The following is a 16498-nucleotide window of genomic DNA, read 5'->3' as shown; positions in this document are numbered from 1 at the left end:
GAAAAGGGGGTATATTGCTTTGCACTTGTCGGTCCGTAGACCAAATGGTTTCCGAGTGATAACTAAAGAACCCTTAGGCCTAGGAACTTCAAAATTGGTATGGTGATTGGTCATGACCAGTAGATGACCCCTATTGATTTTGGGGTCAAGGGGTCAAAGGTCAAGGTCACATTGACCTTGTAAGCAAAAACGGTTTCCGATCAATAACTAAAGAAACTTAAGGCCTAGGAACTTCAAACTTGGTATGGTGATTGGTCATGACCAGTAGATGACCCCTATTGATTTTGGGGTCAAGGGGTCAAAGGTCAAGGTCACATTGACCTTGTAAGCAAAAACGGTTTCCGATCAATAACTAAAGAACCCTTAGGCCTAGGAACTTCAAACTTGATATGGTGATTGGTCATGATCAGTAGATGATCCCTATTGATTTTGGGGTCAAGGGGTCAAAGGTCAAGGTCACATTGACCTTGTAAGCAAAAACGGTTTCCGATCAATAACTAAAGAACCTTAAGGCCTAGGAACTTCAAACTTGATATGGTGTTTGGTCATGATCAGTAGATGATCCCTATTGATTTTGGGGTCAAGGGGTCAAAGGTCAAGGTCACATTGACCTTGTAAGCAAAAACGGATTCCGATCAATAACTAAAGAACTAAGGCCTAGGAACTTCAAACTTGGTATAGTGATTTTTCATGATCAGTAGATGACCCCTATTGATTTTGGGGTCAAGGGGTTAAAGGTCAAGGTCACATTGACCTTGTAAGCAATAACGGTTTCCGATCAATAACTTAAGAACTTTAAAGGCCTAGGAACTTCAAACTTGGTATGGTGATTGGTCATGATCAGTAGATGACCCCTATTGATTTTGGGGTCAAGGGGTCAAAGGTCAAGGTCACATTGACCTCTTTGGTAAAAACGGTTTCTGATCAATAACAAAAGAACCCATAGGCCTAGGGACTTCAAACTTGATATTGTGATTGGTCATGATCAGCAGATGACCCCTATTGATTTTGGGGTTAAGGGGTCAAAGGTCAAGGTCACATTGACCTTGAAGGTAAAAACGATTTCCGATCAATAACAAAAGAACCAAAGAATCCTTAGGCCTAGGAACTTCAAACTTAGTATGGTGATTGGTCATGACCAGCAGATGACCCCTATTGATTTTGGGGTTAAGGGGTCAAAGGTCAAGGTCACATTGACTTTGTAGGTAAAAACGGTTTCCAATCAATTACTAATGAACCCTTAGGCCTAGGGACTTCAAACTTGATATTGTGATTGGTCATGATCAGTAGATGACCCCTATTGATTTTGGGGTCAAGGGGTCAAAGGTCAAGGTCACATTGACCTCTTAGGTAAAAACGGTTTCCGATCAATAACTAAAGAACCTTAGGCCTAGGAACTTCAAACTTGGTATGATGATTGGTCATGACCAGTAGATGACCCCTATTGATATTGAGGTTAAGGGTCAAAGGGCAAGGTCACATTGACCTTGTAGGTAAAAATGCTTTCAAATCAATAACTTAAGAACCTTTGGCCTTGGAACTTCAAACATGGTATGGTGATTGGTCATGACAGCAGATGACCTATTGATTTGGGGTCAAGGGGTCAAAGGTCAAGGTCACATTGACGCTTGTATGTTATAACGGTTTCCGATCAATTAACTTAAAAAGCTTAGGCCTAGGAACTTCAAACTTTGTATGATGATTGGTCGTGACCAGCAGATGACCCCTATTGGATTTTGGGGTTAAGGGGTCATAGGTTAAGGTCATGACCAGTTATACTTGATAACCCTTATTAATTGTTTGATCACTGGGTCAGAAGTCATGCATAATAACCTTATCACATGACTCATTGGCTGCTGATAGGGGGCATACATGTTTTACAAACATATCTTGTTTTTTCTGTAGTAAAATCATGATTATTTAAGTTGTTAAGATGTGTATGATAAAGAAACAGTGTTGGTCTGTGAGGAATTTTATTATCATTTAAATACAATATTATTGATCCACAGTGCTCCTTTAGGTACAAAATGTCAGGTCCCTGATGGAACCCTCCTTTAACTGTAGACTTTTGAATTTTTAATGCCTGCTCGCCTATTTTAAAATATTTACTTTATATATATAGTATATATAAATAAAATAAATTTACTAACTTCTACAAAAATTCCTTCAAAAAAAAAAAAAAAATTCCAAGAGGTTTACAGAAATATAGATATTGTTTACAATAGAATGGAAAGATGCTAACTGAAATTTTGCAGTGATTAAATGGATGCAAACAATTACTGTCTAGGATGGCATCTTCAAACATTTAAGCACTATTACAGTGAAGAAGCCCTTATTTGCAAAGATTTTATAATTTTTATTCAATATTTTTATTATTTAACTTTCAATTGTGAAATTTTTTCCTGTGAATTGAGAAAATAATATACTATTTTCAATTGGGAATATGACCCAATAATGGCTATAAAATAAGCCAAAAAAATCCCTGGTACTTTCCAAGTTTCGATGTAATACGCCTTTGTTTGAGGTACATTACATGTATTATATACATACAGAAAAGCACCAGATTTCTTTGCATGTGTATTGTGTAGAATCATAAAGTGAGGAACAGTACAATGTTGCAGTCTGTTGATTTTGAAATGAAATGGATATATGTATGATTTATTATGTGTTTTTATTTAAATTGATAGAACTTAACCTGCACATCATGTCAATATTAGCTCGTCTGTTTTAAAGAAAAAATGGACCTATTATCATTACTGCAGCGTTGTTGTTCTCATTGTTGTCCTGCAAAAACATTAGTGCAGCCCATTATTCAGACATTTTAAAAGTTTGAATACTTGCTTATCATGACAAAGCGCATAATTCTGAGAGCAATAGTTTTTGAAGTTATCCCCCTTTTTAACATAAATTTTAACAGACGAGCGTTACCAAGTGTTCATGTTTGAAGATGTAATAACTTCTGTTAACAACGCATTTCTCAAGTACAAATAGTTTCACAAAGAAAAAGTTGTAATAGTATGTTTTGATGTACACAAACCCGCATTTTCTGTAAGAAAGAAAAGCCTTGTTTTCTTTATGGAACATTTTTTTGTCAATTTTGGCATAAATGGGGCCAACTTTCTTGATTTTTATTTCTTTAAGGAACAGTTGAAAACGAGGCTCAAACAATGGTTGTTATATTATATTAAAAGTTAGTCTGAGATTTGTGTCTTTTTCCTGGAGTGCTGCTGCTATTGTATATAAAATGTCTTAATAGTTCTACATAACTATGTTCTAATGTAGACAATGGAAATAATTTAACCCTTACTGTGCTGTAACAAAATGTGAGTATGCTTTTGCTAAAATGATGTGTTTAGATGCTGTTTTGTTCACCCTTGCCTTACAATTGATTTTCTTATGTTTTATTATATTTTGTTGCAACTATGAAATAGTTAGATTAATTACTGGTTATAACAACATGCAATTAATTATAATTGATGCTTATTGTTGCCATGTATCTGAAAGTGCTATATATAATTCAATTGAAGGCTATTTTATTACATAAAATGTGCAAAACCTCAACTTTCCTGTGTTGAAAGTTATTTTGTGTAATGACAAATGTCAATCTACACATGCATTTTTATTTGAACACAGCTTATGCATAGATACCTTACCTGTCTAATTCTATTATCAGATTAGTGGATTACAATAAGAATTTCCCCACAACTTATTTGTTAACAGTTAACAAAAGTGCAAATGTCAAAGTTTTGTAGTTAAATCTGGGACAATTTTTTTTGTCCCAGATTAAACCTAATGTTATTCAAATAAAAGGTACAAGTAGGGACCTCTCAATTACATGAAATTGATGATATCTGAGTGATGTTCACTGACTTCAGACATTCACCCTTCATGCTGCTTTGTTAAATTCTTGCCAAGGAGATGGTTAGGGGGTTATTTTTATGAGGAAGTTATCTACCTATCATACAGAATGATAGTACCTGTAGTCTTGAGTATATGTGTTTGATTCTGAAATAATTCTGAATTAATTTGAAATAAGACGCAGTGGGGTATCTGAGGTCTTCTACCACATGTATTACCGTAATGCTGGAAAATGCTCATACAGTCTTTACAAGGTCAATGTAACTTTAAAATACAAACATGAAAAGCAGATGTTAAAATGATGTAATGAATATTTGGAATATGTATGTATTAATGGAATTGTTGTCAATTTTTTGTTAAGGAAATTATGTACTCCGTATGTAATATATGATGTTATAAATCTAGTAAAAAAAATTAGAGAGTGCATGTTATTTGTACACAATTCTCTTACTATGTGCTTATTAAAATCATTAAGAAAATTTACTTGTGTTTTTCTCTTTCTTTAACTTTAAAAAATTTATACTAATCAGGCCCCTTGTGCAAATATTAACCCCACCTCTGGGGTCACTTAGTTAATATAGAGTTGTATAGGAAAATATATTTAAGTTTCTGTGTGAAACTTAAATAATTAAGAGCATAGATACATGTTTTTGGCAAATAGCATTTCACTATGAAACTCCGCTAACCTGATGAAAAATCATGCACCTTTGGTCAATATTGGCACCGCCCCTGTGGTCACTTAACTTGGTTACTCAAAAATAAGAACGGTGACCCCATTTTTTTCCCGCTTAAAATGTTTGTTATCATATTCTAACAACATGCCAAAATAGAGAAAAACAGAATCCCTAAAGAAAGTCCAACACGTCAAAATTGAAAATGTTGCAGACTCGGTTTGATTGAGCCTGTTCATGGACGGTACTGGAAAGTGCAAGTTACCGTCCACGCCCCCTAGCACCGGCTTAAGCAGAATTCAACATTTAACACGAAAATGGTGAAATTTAGAAACATCCGCAGATGTGTTCATACGGCAGTTATCATGGAACCTTCAATGTGACACAGTAGTGTCATTCCATGAAAAGCGGCGTATGGTCCCCAGGTAAAAAAATGCTTGTGCCCTAAACGAGAAAACAATGGGCGGAACTAAATAAAATGGAATTTTGAAAGGGGATCGGAGGTTATGAAGCCTGCATATCACAGATAAGACGGTCAAAAGACAAATTTAAAAAGCATGCAACATATCCTAAGGGTGATTATACTATAATACAGTATTCAAGTAGGAACACTGGAACCACCCAAATGGAAAAAGGCCGAATAGAAGAAACTAAAAGTACCACATAACATGTATACACAACAATAATGCCGTGCTGAACGATCTTCAAGGATCGAAAATATAACATCATTGATTAAATGTACGGGAAGACTTTTTAAGGAATTCTATAGAACAGTTTTAATTTTGCCTATATGTCTATATGAAAACTCCCGAAACGTTCTTAAGAGTACAAGCCATGCGTATTTAATATCGATATGTCAAGCCACACGGCAATTTCTACTTAAAATACTACATTTACTTTAACAAAAAAGAAAACAAAGATGACGTTATTCGACGTTCAAGGAAAACGGAATATAACCTGTGACAGAAAGGTACATTTTAGTCCCATCCAAGTTATGCGTTTCTCTTTTTATCATTAAAGCAACTTGCAATGACGATATGAATATATATTTACGGTTTGCAAATGTCATGGGCGTTTATTGTCCCCCGCCTTTTTGAAGAAAAAGGGGGATATAGAAATAGGCTCCGTCCGTCTGTCCATCCGTCTGTACATCCAATGGCTTATGAGCTTCATTCCGTCCATAATTTTAGTTAAGAAAAGAAGGAAATCCCATAAACCGACTGGTTTATATGGTAATTTTACTGGTTAATGGGTAAAAATGCCACATAAAGATCAAAGAAAAAGCACATAAACCCCAAATGTTGGCACGGACGTCCTGCCCTGTGACTGCGTCCGTCCGTCTGTCCATCCGTCCGTCCGTCACACTATCGTGTCCGGTCCACAACTTTGTCATTTATTAAAGGAATTTGAAATAACTGGGCATAAATGCTTGTTATAATAAGACGATGTGTCATGCGCAATTACCAGACCCCTACCTCAAAGGTCAAGGTCGCACTTGCTCATTCAAGGTCAACATTGTCTATTTGAGAGTATATGTCGTGTCCGGTCCATAACTTTTTTTATCTTTAAAAGGATTTTGTAAATACTTGCCACAATTGTTCACAATAATGAGACAATGCGCAACAACCATTCACCTATCTTCAAGGTCAAGGTCACACTTGGAGGTCAAAGATTAACATAGTCTGTTATGTGGTATATTTTGTGCCCGGTCCATAACTTTTTCATAGTCCAAGGGATTTTTAAATAACTTGGCACAAATAGTTACAATAATAAGACGATATGCAAAGTACAACACCTGCACCCCTACCTCCAAGGTCAAGGTCACACTTAGAGGTCAAAAATTAACATAGTCTGTTAAATGGTTTATTTTGTGTCCGGTCCATAACTTCTTCATAGATCAAGGGATTTTGAAAAAATATTTGGCACAAATAGTCACAATAATAAGATGATATGTCATACGCAACCTCTGTGTCCTTACCTGCAAGGTCAAGGTCATACTTAGAGGTCAAAGACTACATAGTCTTTTACAGTATATTTTGTGTCCAGTCCATAACTTTTTCATAGATCATAACTACTTCGCACAAATAACCACAATAATAAGACGATATATCAAGCGCAAAACATGGGTCCTTACCTCCAAGGTCACACTTAGAGGTCAAAGATAAACATAGTCTGTTATAGGGTATATTTTGTGTCTGATCTATAACTTCTTCATAGTTCAAGGGATTTTAAAAATACTTGGCACAGACAGTTACAATAATAAAACGATATGACGGGCGAACGGCTTGCGTTTCGGACAGGATCAGTGAGTGTTCTGCAAACAGAATATGTCAGACATTCTTGGAATGATAACAGATCCGGTACGCTTGGTGTCAAGGCTATTTATCAAGGACGGAATGAATGACAACTTAGCCTGTATGTCAAGTGAGAATTTCGAAGAAACACGAGTTGACGTCGAAATGACGCCGTGACTTGCGCCGCTATCAATATACTGCAAAGTTTTAAACTTTTGTTATTTGTAAAAAAACAATCTTCAAATGAATGAAATTGTGTAAAATGGAAATATATTGGATTTCAAAGATATAGATTTGATAATACTATATCGCCCTTTTTTATTTTATCACGCGAACCTGTAGGTCAAACCTTGTACAATGTATTAATACTTGTGTTATATGTTAGAAATCAACACTGCCGAATCTTTTAGCATACAACGTGTGCATTTAATGTGCTTGATAAATAATGATTATTTTATTACAGTCATCTAGCTAAGCATCTAGCTCTTTACCAAACAACAGGGAAACGGTTCCTCGTGTTTACTCGGTTCCGTTTGTACATCTCTTTAGGTATCATAAACAATTAACCTTTCGTATATAATACATTGTATATTCACATCACAGCACATTTGTTTAATATTTTAAACTATTCGCACCTGTAACTCGGACCTTCACACAATGTGTTAAGTAGCTAGTTAATAATTAAATTAATACATGTGGTACATTCTATTGTGAAAATAAAATGCACCAAATCACCTGTAGCACTTTTGACTTTAAGCTTTAACAAATATAGTCCCTGTGTTTGTAATATAGCAGAATGTAGAGAAGTTACGACACATAACATGTTTATGACAAAATTCATGGCATTGCAAATTGACAATTAAATCACTCAAGACGTCGTTCGATGACATGACGTTAATTATTTCACTTCTAGGCACCCAAGAGACCGCGACTTATTTGATTTATTTCTTATCACACAATTTTAACAAAAATATTCGTTAATTTCGCCCTGTTTCGCCGACTTCGTTATCTTGTTCCCCATCTACAATATGTCCTAGGCTTACTGTGTTTGTCTTCAGTATATGGTTAAATGAAAATCTTATCTCTTTTTTACACCATTCATTAGACATATTTTCTAACAGCGTGTCGCCGTCTTGTACAGCCTTTTCTGTTGCCTTAACATTTGCAAAGATACGAGCCTCGCTATAAGCGGAAAGATTTCGTAAAGTTTTACTTGTAGAAATGATAACAGTATCCAGGGCGGCTTCGTCTTTCTCTAATTGTCTCTTATACTCCTGATGTTTGGCTCGAATTTGCTCCTTCGACAACTTTGCTAGGTCTTTAATTTTTGCGATGATTTCATCCTGGAATACGTCAACATCTTTTAATAGTTTTTCTTTTTGCTGATTAACATTCGTTAGGTTCTTTGTTCTTAAATCTTTTTCCACTCTCATCTTTACAATAATGTCATCTAAAGAGTCTTTTGATGTTTTGTATTCTGTGGTTGCCTTGATACCTCTACCAACATGCCGCAGAGTGTCAACATGGGTACATGATCTGGAAATCAACATTAGTACAGATATCAAATCTTTTGTGTCAGACAATTAATTAAACTTATACACTTGTATATTTGAAACAGAACAGCTGAAACAACCGGATTTCTTAATAGAACGGCTAATACAAGGTAAAAGTGTTTGTTTGAACCATCTTGACTGGTACTATTGTTTGTTTGAAACAGCACAATAAATAATTGATGATTTTAATAATAACCCAATGTAAACAGAATTATAATTGAAACATCGACAAAATTGAACATGGTGGTTATCAGCAAATTGCAGATTCCTTATTTCTAAGATATTGGGAGATACATGGACATGGTTGGTAAAATGGTGTAAGAATGTAAGTTTAATGTATGTATGTGTGGTTTTATTTTGTCTGTTAGTTTTGTCTTTTTACTTAAAGTAATCAGTGTTTAATTAATGTTCAGCTATTTTGAATATTGTTTAAAATTTCAACATTTGCCCTTTTATCACATGTTTATGGGCAAACTTGATATTTCCTTGATCAAAAATCTTACAATGGGTGCTATAATATAATGTTATGCAAGAAACGATGAATTAAACATTACATAACTTACTTAAATACATTGTAATTGGTAATTGATATCAAGATTCATTTATGACCTTTTAATAGTTTATCAGTATAACATTCGATTATAATGCAAATTTCCGCGTTATTAAATCCAATCAGAGGTTTTTAAGCTTTATATAGGAGAAAAAAGTATTGCTGACCCAAATTAATTATGACAACAACACATTATAGACGAGTATAATTACGATTACAAGACTAGTAATCAAAATGGTCATCAAATACCGACATCACACATAATTTATGTTTACTACTAGTACATATTGAATAGATCGAATTTTACCGAAGCATGACGGAAATGGCCGAACAATTCTGCTTTTATAACATCGATTTTAATGCCAGACTTACGTAAAAAATCATAGTCTCACCTGTGTTTAACTACACGGCAAGTTTCACAGCAAACGACGTCATGGTCGGCGCAATACTTCGTGATGATGTTACCATGGTGCGTAGCACACCTCTCAAATGGCAAGATTCCGGCCATTGTTCAGTGCTGGACTCTCATTACGTACCGAAGAAAAATTGTGGTATCTTGTCCTAGAATTAAGACACGTTATAAATATACCAGTACATATCTTCGGCACTATCACATACTGCTCATAAAAACCAATATCGGATTCACGACTCAAACAGATATAAATATCCAACAATTTATAAAATGCTGCTACAATTAATATAACAACCTAAGTTATATTCATAGCGTAAAGTGTTCCTTTTTAAAGTGTTAAAAAGTGTAACACAAGTTTATGCAATTTATTTCTATTTTTAACTCAATAATTATCGTGTAAACAAATCTCCCATTCACAGCAGCATTACAGATCTCAACTCTGTCTGCCTTTTTGGTCTTACATAACAAGTTATCGATTTGCCACACGGTGCCATACTGTCTAACACTCCCGAGCTGATCGTCAACGATTTACTGTTGTGAGTAATTAGTTAATGCGTAAAAACAATGCCCCGTCCGATCATGGCAATAGATATTATTCATCTTTGATCTCGCTGCGTTCCTCTTCTTTTATCATCTACATAAAATAAAATAATATTTTTTAGGCATTGCCTTTAAGTTAACAAACTCAATAGAAACTGTATTTGCATTTATGCCATCAGATAATCATATAATTGTCGTGTTAATGAAGACATTAATGCATACATTAATTAACTAGTTGATCCCTCACTATTATAATTTATTATTATATAGTTATTTAGTTATCGTACGCCGATCACTTAACATCTAGATGTTCTGGCAATTGTCGACTCGGCATTATCATGTATTTCTCCCAGTTAAGATGATTATTTTGATCACAATAGTAATTAGTTACAGACAATGTAAACCACATAATTAACGCGACAATTAAGCAATTAACTAGTTACTAAACGCATTAACCACATACTTTACGCGATGATTAAGCAATTGGCTAGGCACGTAACGTATTTACCGCATAATTTACGCGATAATTAAGTGCTTTACTAGTTATTTAACGCTTATGTCACTTGATTTAGCGATAACTAAGTCATTAACTAGTTACTTAATGCGTTAACCGGTTTACTAATTACTTAATGCGTTAACTTAATTATTTACGCTATAATTAATCGGTTAACTACTTACTTACTTACTGTGTTAACCATTTAATTTATGCGAATTTTAAGTGATCAACCAAATATTTACGCTTTAATCACCTTACGTCAATGCCATTATTATTTTGTGGCAGAAATATGTCAACATTAGTACAATGGCAAAATAGATATAAGTTATAGCACAGTATTTATGACAACAAAATTGGAATTCAAATGATTTATGGCGCCATTTCAGTGATATTGCCGCTGACGCTATTTCCAAGCGAATAAAACGTATAGATACGCGTTTTTGATTATTTTATTTAACAATTAAATGTTTTACATTACTTGCTAGCACATGCAGGAGTTGCACATACATGTTGATTGAAATGGACACGATCAATCGGAAAAAGTATGCACCCTAATTTTGTTCAAAATTCAGTATCCTTTCTTTTTAGATAAGTGAATTGAATTACGGCATTTTGTTTTGAACTCAACTTCTGTATACCTTTATCATCTACAAATGTGTTGTCGGTACTTAAATCTTAGTTCTGTTTTGTGTTACGGTACGTAGGGGGTCTTTACTTGCTTGATTATGATCTTACCACTTTAGTCTGTTCTATTAACAAGGTGAATAGGCGTTTGTCAAAATTTTACCATTACATGTTTAAATGTTGAATTAAACTGCTTAAGCCGGTGTCAGGGGTTGCGAACAGGCTATCAAACCGAACCTGCAGCATTTTCAATTTTGTGGTACTGGACGTTCTGTATGGATTCCGTTCTTATTCATCTTTTTGTGATTGTTCTCAGCATGCACAGACTGTAAGAACATTTCGCAATTTTCATTGATATCGAATTGCGAAAATATTTCACCTTATTTGTAGGTATTAAAATGGCAAATAATTTAAAAGCAAATTGTAATTATAGCCTTCGTTGGTTGCCCAAGGTATATATTCTGAACATGATACAATGCAGGTACGACAAATAAACCGTGGATAACCGACGATGAATTCTAGCGCAAAGGTAGAGAGTTTGCACTAAAGAACAATTTAATTTTTAAGAACAGAACAGAACAGAAATTTTATTTTCTAGACTTATACAAAGTACATCGTCTTGTTAACATGTATTGAATAATATATACAACATAATCACATAAATATATGTATGGCGAGTCATTATAATAAATATAAACATAACAATTACAAGCACCAAATTCATGAGAGGATAAACTACAATTGAGAGTTCAAAATTGAATTTCTTAGCTTTAAAGCTTCTTTGATATATTTGCAAACATTTATTAATATTTTTTTATTTTTAATACACAATAATTCAGTAAATTTAAACATAGATGGTCTGTTATAATAGTAACTTTTTATATATTTTTTACGTAAATCTACAAAACTTGAACACACACATATGAAATGATACTCATCCTCTATATCTAAAACATTACAGCACTGACAGTATCTTTGTTCACGAGGAATGTTATTAGTGGCATACCTTCCTGTTTGTATTTTGAGAGGATGAACAGATAGTCTTAATCGACAAAAATACATTCTAAATTTACGTGGTAAAATGTCAAGATAATTTTCGTAACTAAGACACGATTTAAAATGTTTGTAATTACATAAAACAGAACTTCGATCTAGGATACTGGCCCATTCTTGTTTATACGTATCAATAACTCTACTTTTAAATTTTTGAAGAAACAATTTAGGATCTATATAATTATCACTATCAAAAATATCAGCAAAACCATAATCACATAACAACTTCTTCACATTTGAGACCCAATTTTTACACCCTCTTTTACAATCAATTACACCTTCTCTATACATTGTATTTAAAATGATATTATCCGAGTTTTTCAACTTGCACCAAAATTTAATTATTCTAACATAACGGGACACATATAATGGATATCTTCCTAATTCACCATAAACAGCAGCAGAACAAGTATTAGGTCTTACATTTAATAATCGTTTGCAAAATTTTAAATGAATTCTTTCTATTTCTTTAGATTTTGTGTACCCCCATATTTCAGATCCATATCCTAAGATTGAGCCTACAAATGCATCAAATAACTGGCATAATATTTTTGGTTTTAAATCAAATTTCTTACAGTTATAAAATAAAACATTTAGAGCCTTTAATGCTTTCCCTATTAAATGTTCCTGATTAAGTGTGAAATTACCAGTATAGTTAAAAACAGTACCCAGGTAGTTAAAATCATTTACAATATCTAAGATTTGGCCGTCGTAGGTCCAGTGTTCTGTGGGTAGAAGTCCTCCACGCTTTCTAAAAACCATTACTTTAGTTTTAGTAGTATTTACCTTGAGACCCCAAGTATTACAATATGAATATAAAAGATCTAAATTATTTTGAAGTTCTATTGGTGACTTGCCCACGATGGCCATATCATCAGCAAATAATAATAAAATCAATATAACATCATCAAATGTCAAACCAGTTTCAATGTTGTCTTGCAAATAAAGTTCCAAATCCTCAACAAAGAGAGAAAATAAAATTGGAGAAATTACCTCCCCTTGACGTAGGCCAATGGCATAATTGAAATAATCAGAATAACTAGAACATGAATTAACACATGATTTTACATTTTGGTACATATCTCTAATTATTCTTAACATTTTACCTTGGATACCTATTTTATACATTTTGAGCCATAATGCGTTTCTGTAAATACTATCAAAACATTTCATCAAATCAACAAAAACTACATATAAACGTTTATTTTGATTTAAATATTTTTGGATTAAAGACAAAAGAATAAATATAGCATCCATTGTAGAACGCCCTTTTCGAAAACCGAATTGAGCATCAGATATAATATTATTACTTTCACAAAAAGTTTCAATTCTATTATTAAGCACAGTGGTAAATAATTTTGAAAAACAGCTAACTAATGTTATACCTCTATAATTGTTAACATCATCAGTACTACCCTTCTTATGCAAAGGTATTATAATTCCCTCAGTCCATTTCTCTGGATAAAAACCCGAATTTAAAATAGCATTAAATATATCACACAAATGCGCACCTATTATATCAAAACCTTCTATGAAATATTCATTCATTAAATAATCACTACCTAAAGATTTACCCCTTTTCAATAATTTAACAGCTTTTGAAATTTCCTCTAAAGTTATTGGTTTATCTAATTCTTCAAATGGAGTATTCAAGTCATTAAAAGAATGGCTTTCACAAACATTTTCTGCATCAATATTTGTACAGTTAAATAAATCACTACTTATGCTCTCAAAATATTCCTTAAATACATGTACAGGGATACCGTTATGTTTTGAACTGGATTTACTCTTAAAATATTTCCAAAATTGTTTCGGATTACTATGCTTTAAATTTTCTAATTCAGACATTTTTTTATTGTAAAACGTTTTTTTCTTTTTCCGCACAATATCTTTATATTTCTTTTTACAATTACATAATATTATTCTATTTGAATCATTAGTACATGTATTAAAAACCCGTAATGCTTCCAAGTATGTATTTCTTGCATTAATGCATTCTCTGTCAAACCAATCAGAGTTATCTAATACTGATTTATCACTAAAATTGGAACATGTGTTAAATTTACAACATTTTCCAAAAGGGTCCGCTACGCTCCGTATAACAGAAGTGAAGTCATTTAATACACTATTTATACAGTCTCTGTTTGAAAAATTAATATCATCAATAATAGTATTTAGCTCAGGCAATTTAGATGATAAGATTAATGAATTAAGATGATTTTACATGTATTTGAAATGTTATACTTATGTATTATTAAATTAAGTAAACATTCAATTAACACAAACGTTCTTTCATACTCGAAGGTAAGACTGGGCCACATGTTTGGATTTTTTTCTCTCTCGAAAAAAATGACTAAAAATAGAAGTAAAGAAGTCAATATGTTATTTTCTTATTAATTAAAGAATAATTTAAGTATAGTAATGAAAAATAAAAGTTGGATTTTGTAATTCCAAAATTCCTAAATTCCATCTCATAAATTTTTTGACTAAAATCAAGAGATGTTGACTTTGGTATGCTCGAATTGAGTAAGCCTATCAGAAGGAACATCATTCCTTATTAACATACTAGGGTTAACCAAAAGGTTCTCATAAACGATCCAGTATGAAAAAATTTAACGCACTATACGCTTTAAAAGTTTTTGTGAAAATAAAAATGTATTTATAAACACACGGCAAATTTACAGAGTACCAGCGTACGCCAAAATATTGTTGATTTTCGTTTATACAGATGTGTTCTTTGTATCATAAGTGATAAAAGTACCTAGCGTGATTTTCCGCGACTGGTTGACTTAAACCCAACCGACTACTTGGAATATGTAGCTAAATTATTGACGTTGTTTGTTGAGCTGGTTGATACAAAAGCTTGTTGACAAAAAAGATGAAAAATATTAGGTAAGAATGAAAGTGAAAAAACTATAAATGTTATCTTTCTTTTTTAATACGAGCGTTATTATCGGCACAGTTTTATGTAGCGCGAAATCACCTGTTTGGGTACAAACTGTTAATTTGACAAATACATTTCTTTACATTTCTTTCCCAAAAACAGGTGAAAATTTTACACCAGTCACTCAGTGATTTCACAGTTAAATTCAGAAATAACTAAAACGTATTGTCATAGGTAGCTATCTATACGATATATTATATCTTTTCGTTGAAGAAAGGGAAAAAATGCTTACACTAAGGGTGCTATCATGTGACACATTTTCGTACAATTGTAATGACAATTTTAATTTCTTGTCGCCTTTTCAGATATTGTACATGTAATAGGTGCTTTGCCACTTAATGAAAATCGTGACACAAGGTGGCGGCTTGGTGACACATGTGAACTTTTTTTTTCCATTTCTATCATCACCTCACTGTAAAATTATAGATCAATGCAATCAGTTTTTTTTCTATTTTCCTGATGGATAGGGAGAGTTCATGGCGTTAGTCGGGGATTCTTAAGATTTCAATAGGTCATATACAGTATCCCATTCTGGTAGAGATAACACAAACTTCTAAAGCAAATATAATTATGATACTGAAATTCGTTAAATGCAAGTTTGCTTTAGTTTTTTTAGAAATGCAATAAAATAAAACATAGCATAAGTATTTTTCTTTAGATGATCAAAGGAGTAAAACAGTTACTATAGTCTCGTGCATATATCAGATAGAAATATCGCCCATGCCGATTGCCAATTTTCTTTGATTATCTTATCTAATAGTCATCACACTTTTCGTTTACTTATTAGTTAAAGCTCCACAAATGTATTGAAAAAAACTACTGGAAAACACCCTTTTGTGTCAATAATTAAAAAAAAGCTAAGTTCCGAGCGAGTTTGTTTTGTCCTAAACGTTATTCTTTTAATTTGTGTAAAAACCATTTTACAAAATAAATTGTAATAATTATTTTCAATTTTAATTTAAAACAATTTAAAGCGATTTCACAACTAAACAATACATACTGACGATTTAACCATCTTTAATATTACAGATCTCGGCACTAATACGAATCAACTTTTAATCCCTTTTATTCTGTTCTAGATAGATTAAGACATTTATTTATTTATTATTATTGTTTTTCTTCTCCTTCTTCTTCTTATTATTATTATTATTAGCGCCACACCCGTTCTTTGCAATTTGTTTCAATTACCATGCCTTTTTAAGACGGATAATTTTGCACATGAAATAAATTTTTAAAATCATTAGTGTTTCTGTTTTCATATTGGACCTATACAATTTACAAAAGATTTTAAGTTACAAGTGATGACTGGGTTCAACAATTATTTGCATGCACGTAAATACAATAGACACATAATATTTCCAATAACCATGTGTAGGACATCTAAATAAAACTTTAATCAAAAACATCTTCAGATACATGTACATCAACTAGCCAAGTGGACAGTTCTATCACATGTACGAATTCAGCGTCCCTGAAATGATCAAAGTCAGTGGCAGACAAATG

General features: G+C 32.8%; 1 protein-coding gene across 1 annotated transcript; it reads right to left on the bottom strand.

Annotated features, from left to right (window-relative positions):
• Positions 1 to 7321: 7321 nt before the first annotated feature.
• LOC132712966 (uncharacterized) lies at positions 7322 to 9890 on the bottom strand. Its single transcript, XM_060695408.1, has 2 exons — positions 9319 to 9890; positions 7322 to 8359 (listed from the first exon to the last, which is right to left on the bottom strand). Exons 1-2 carry the CDS (start codon positions 9432 to 9434, stop codon positions 7801 to 7803), a joined length of 675 nt encoding a protein of 224 aa, XP_060551391.1. The 5' UTR covers positions 9435 to 9890; the 3' UTR covers positions 7322 to 7800.
• Positions 9891 to 16498: the final 6608 nt, after the last annotated feature.

This window comes from Ruditapes philippinarum, unplaced genomic scaffold (genome assembly GCF_026571515.1).
Source record: "Ruditapes philippinarum isolate M1 unplaced genomic scaffold, ASM2657151v2 ctg4862_1_1_1_1, whole genome shotgun sequence".
NCBI classification, from domain to species: Eukaryota; Metazoa; Mollusca; class Bivalvia; order Venerida; family Veneridae; genus Ruditapes; species Ruditapes philippinarum.
This window is presented reverse-complemented; position numbering and strand designations above follow the sequence as displayed.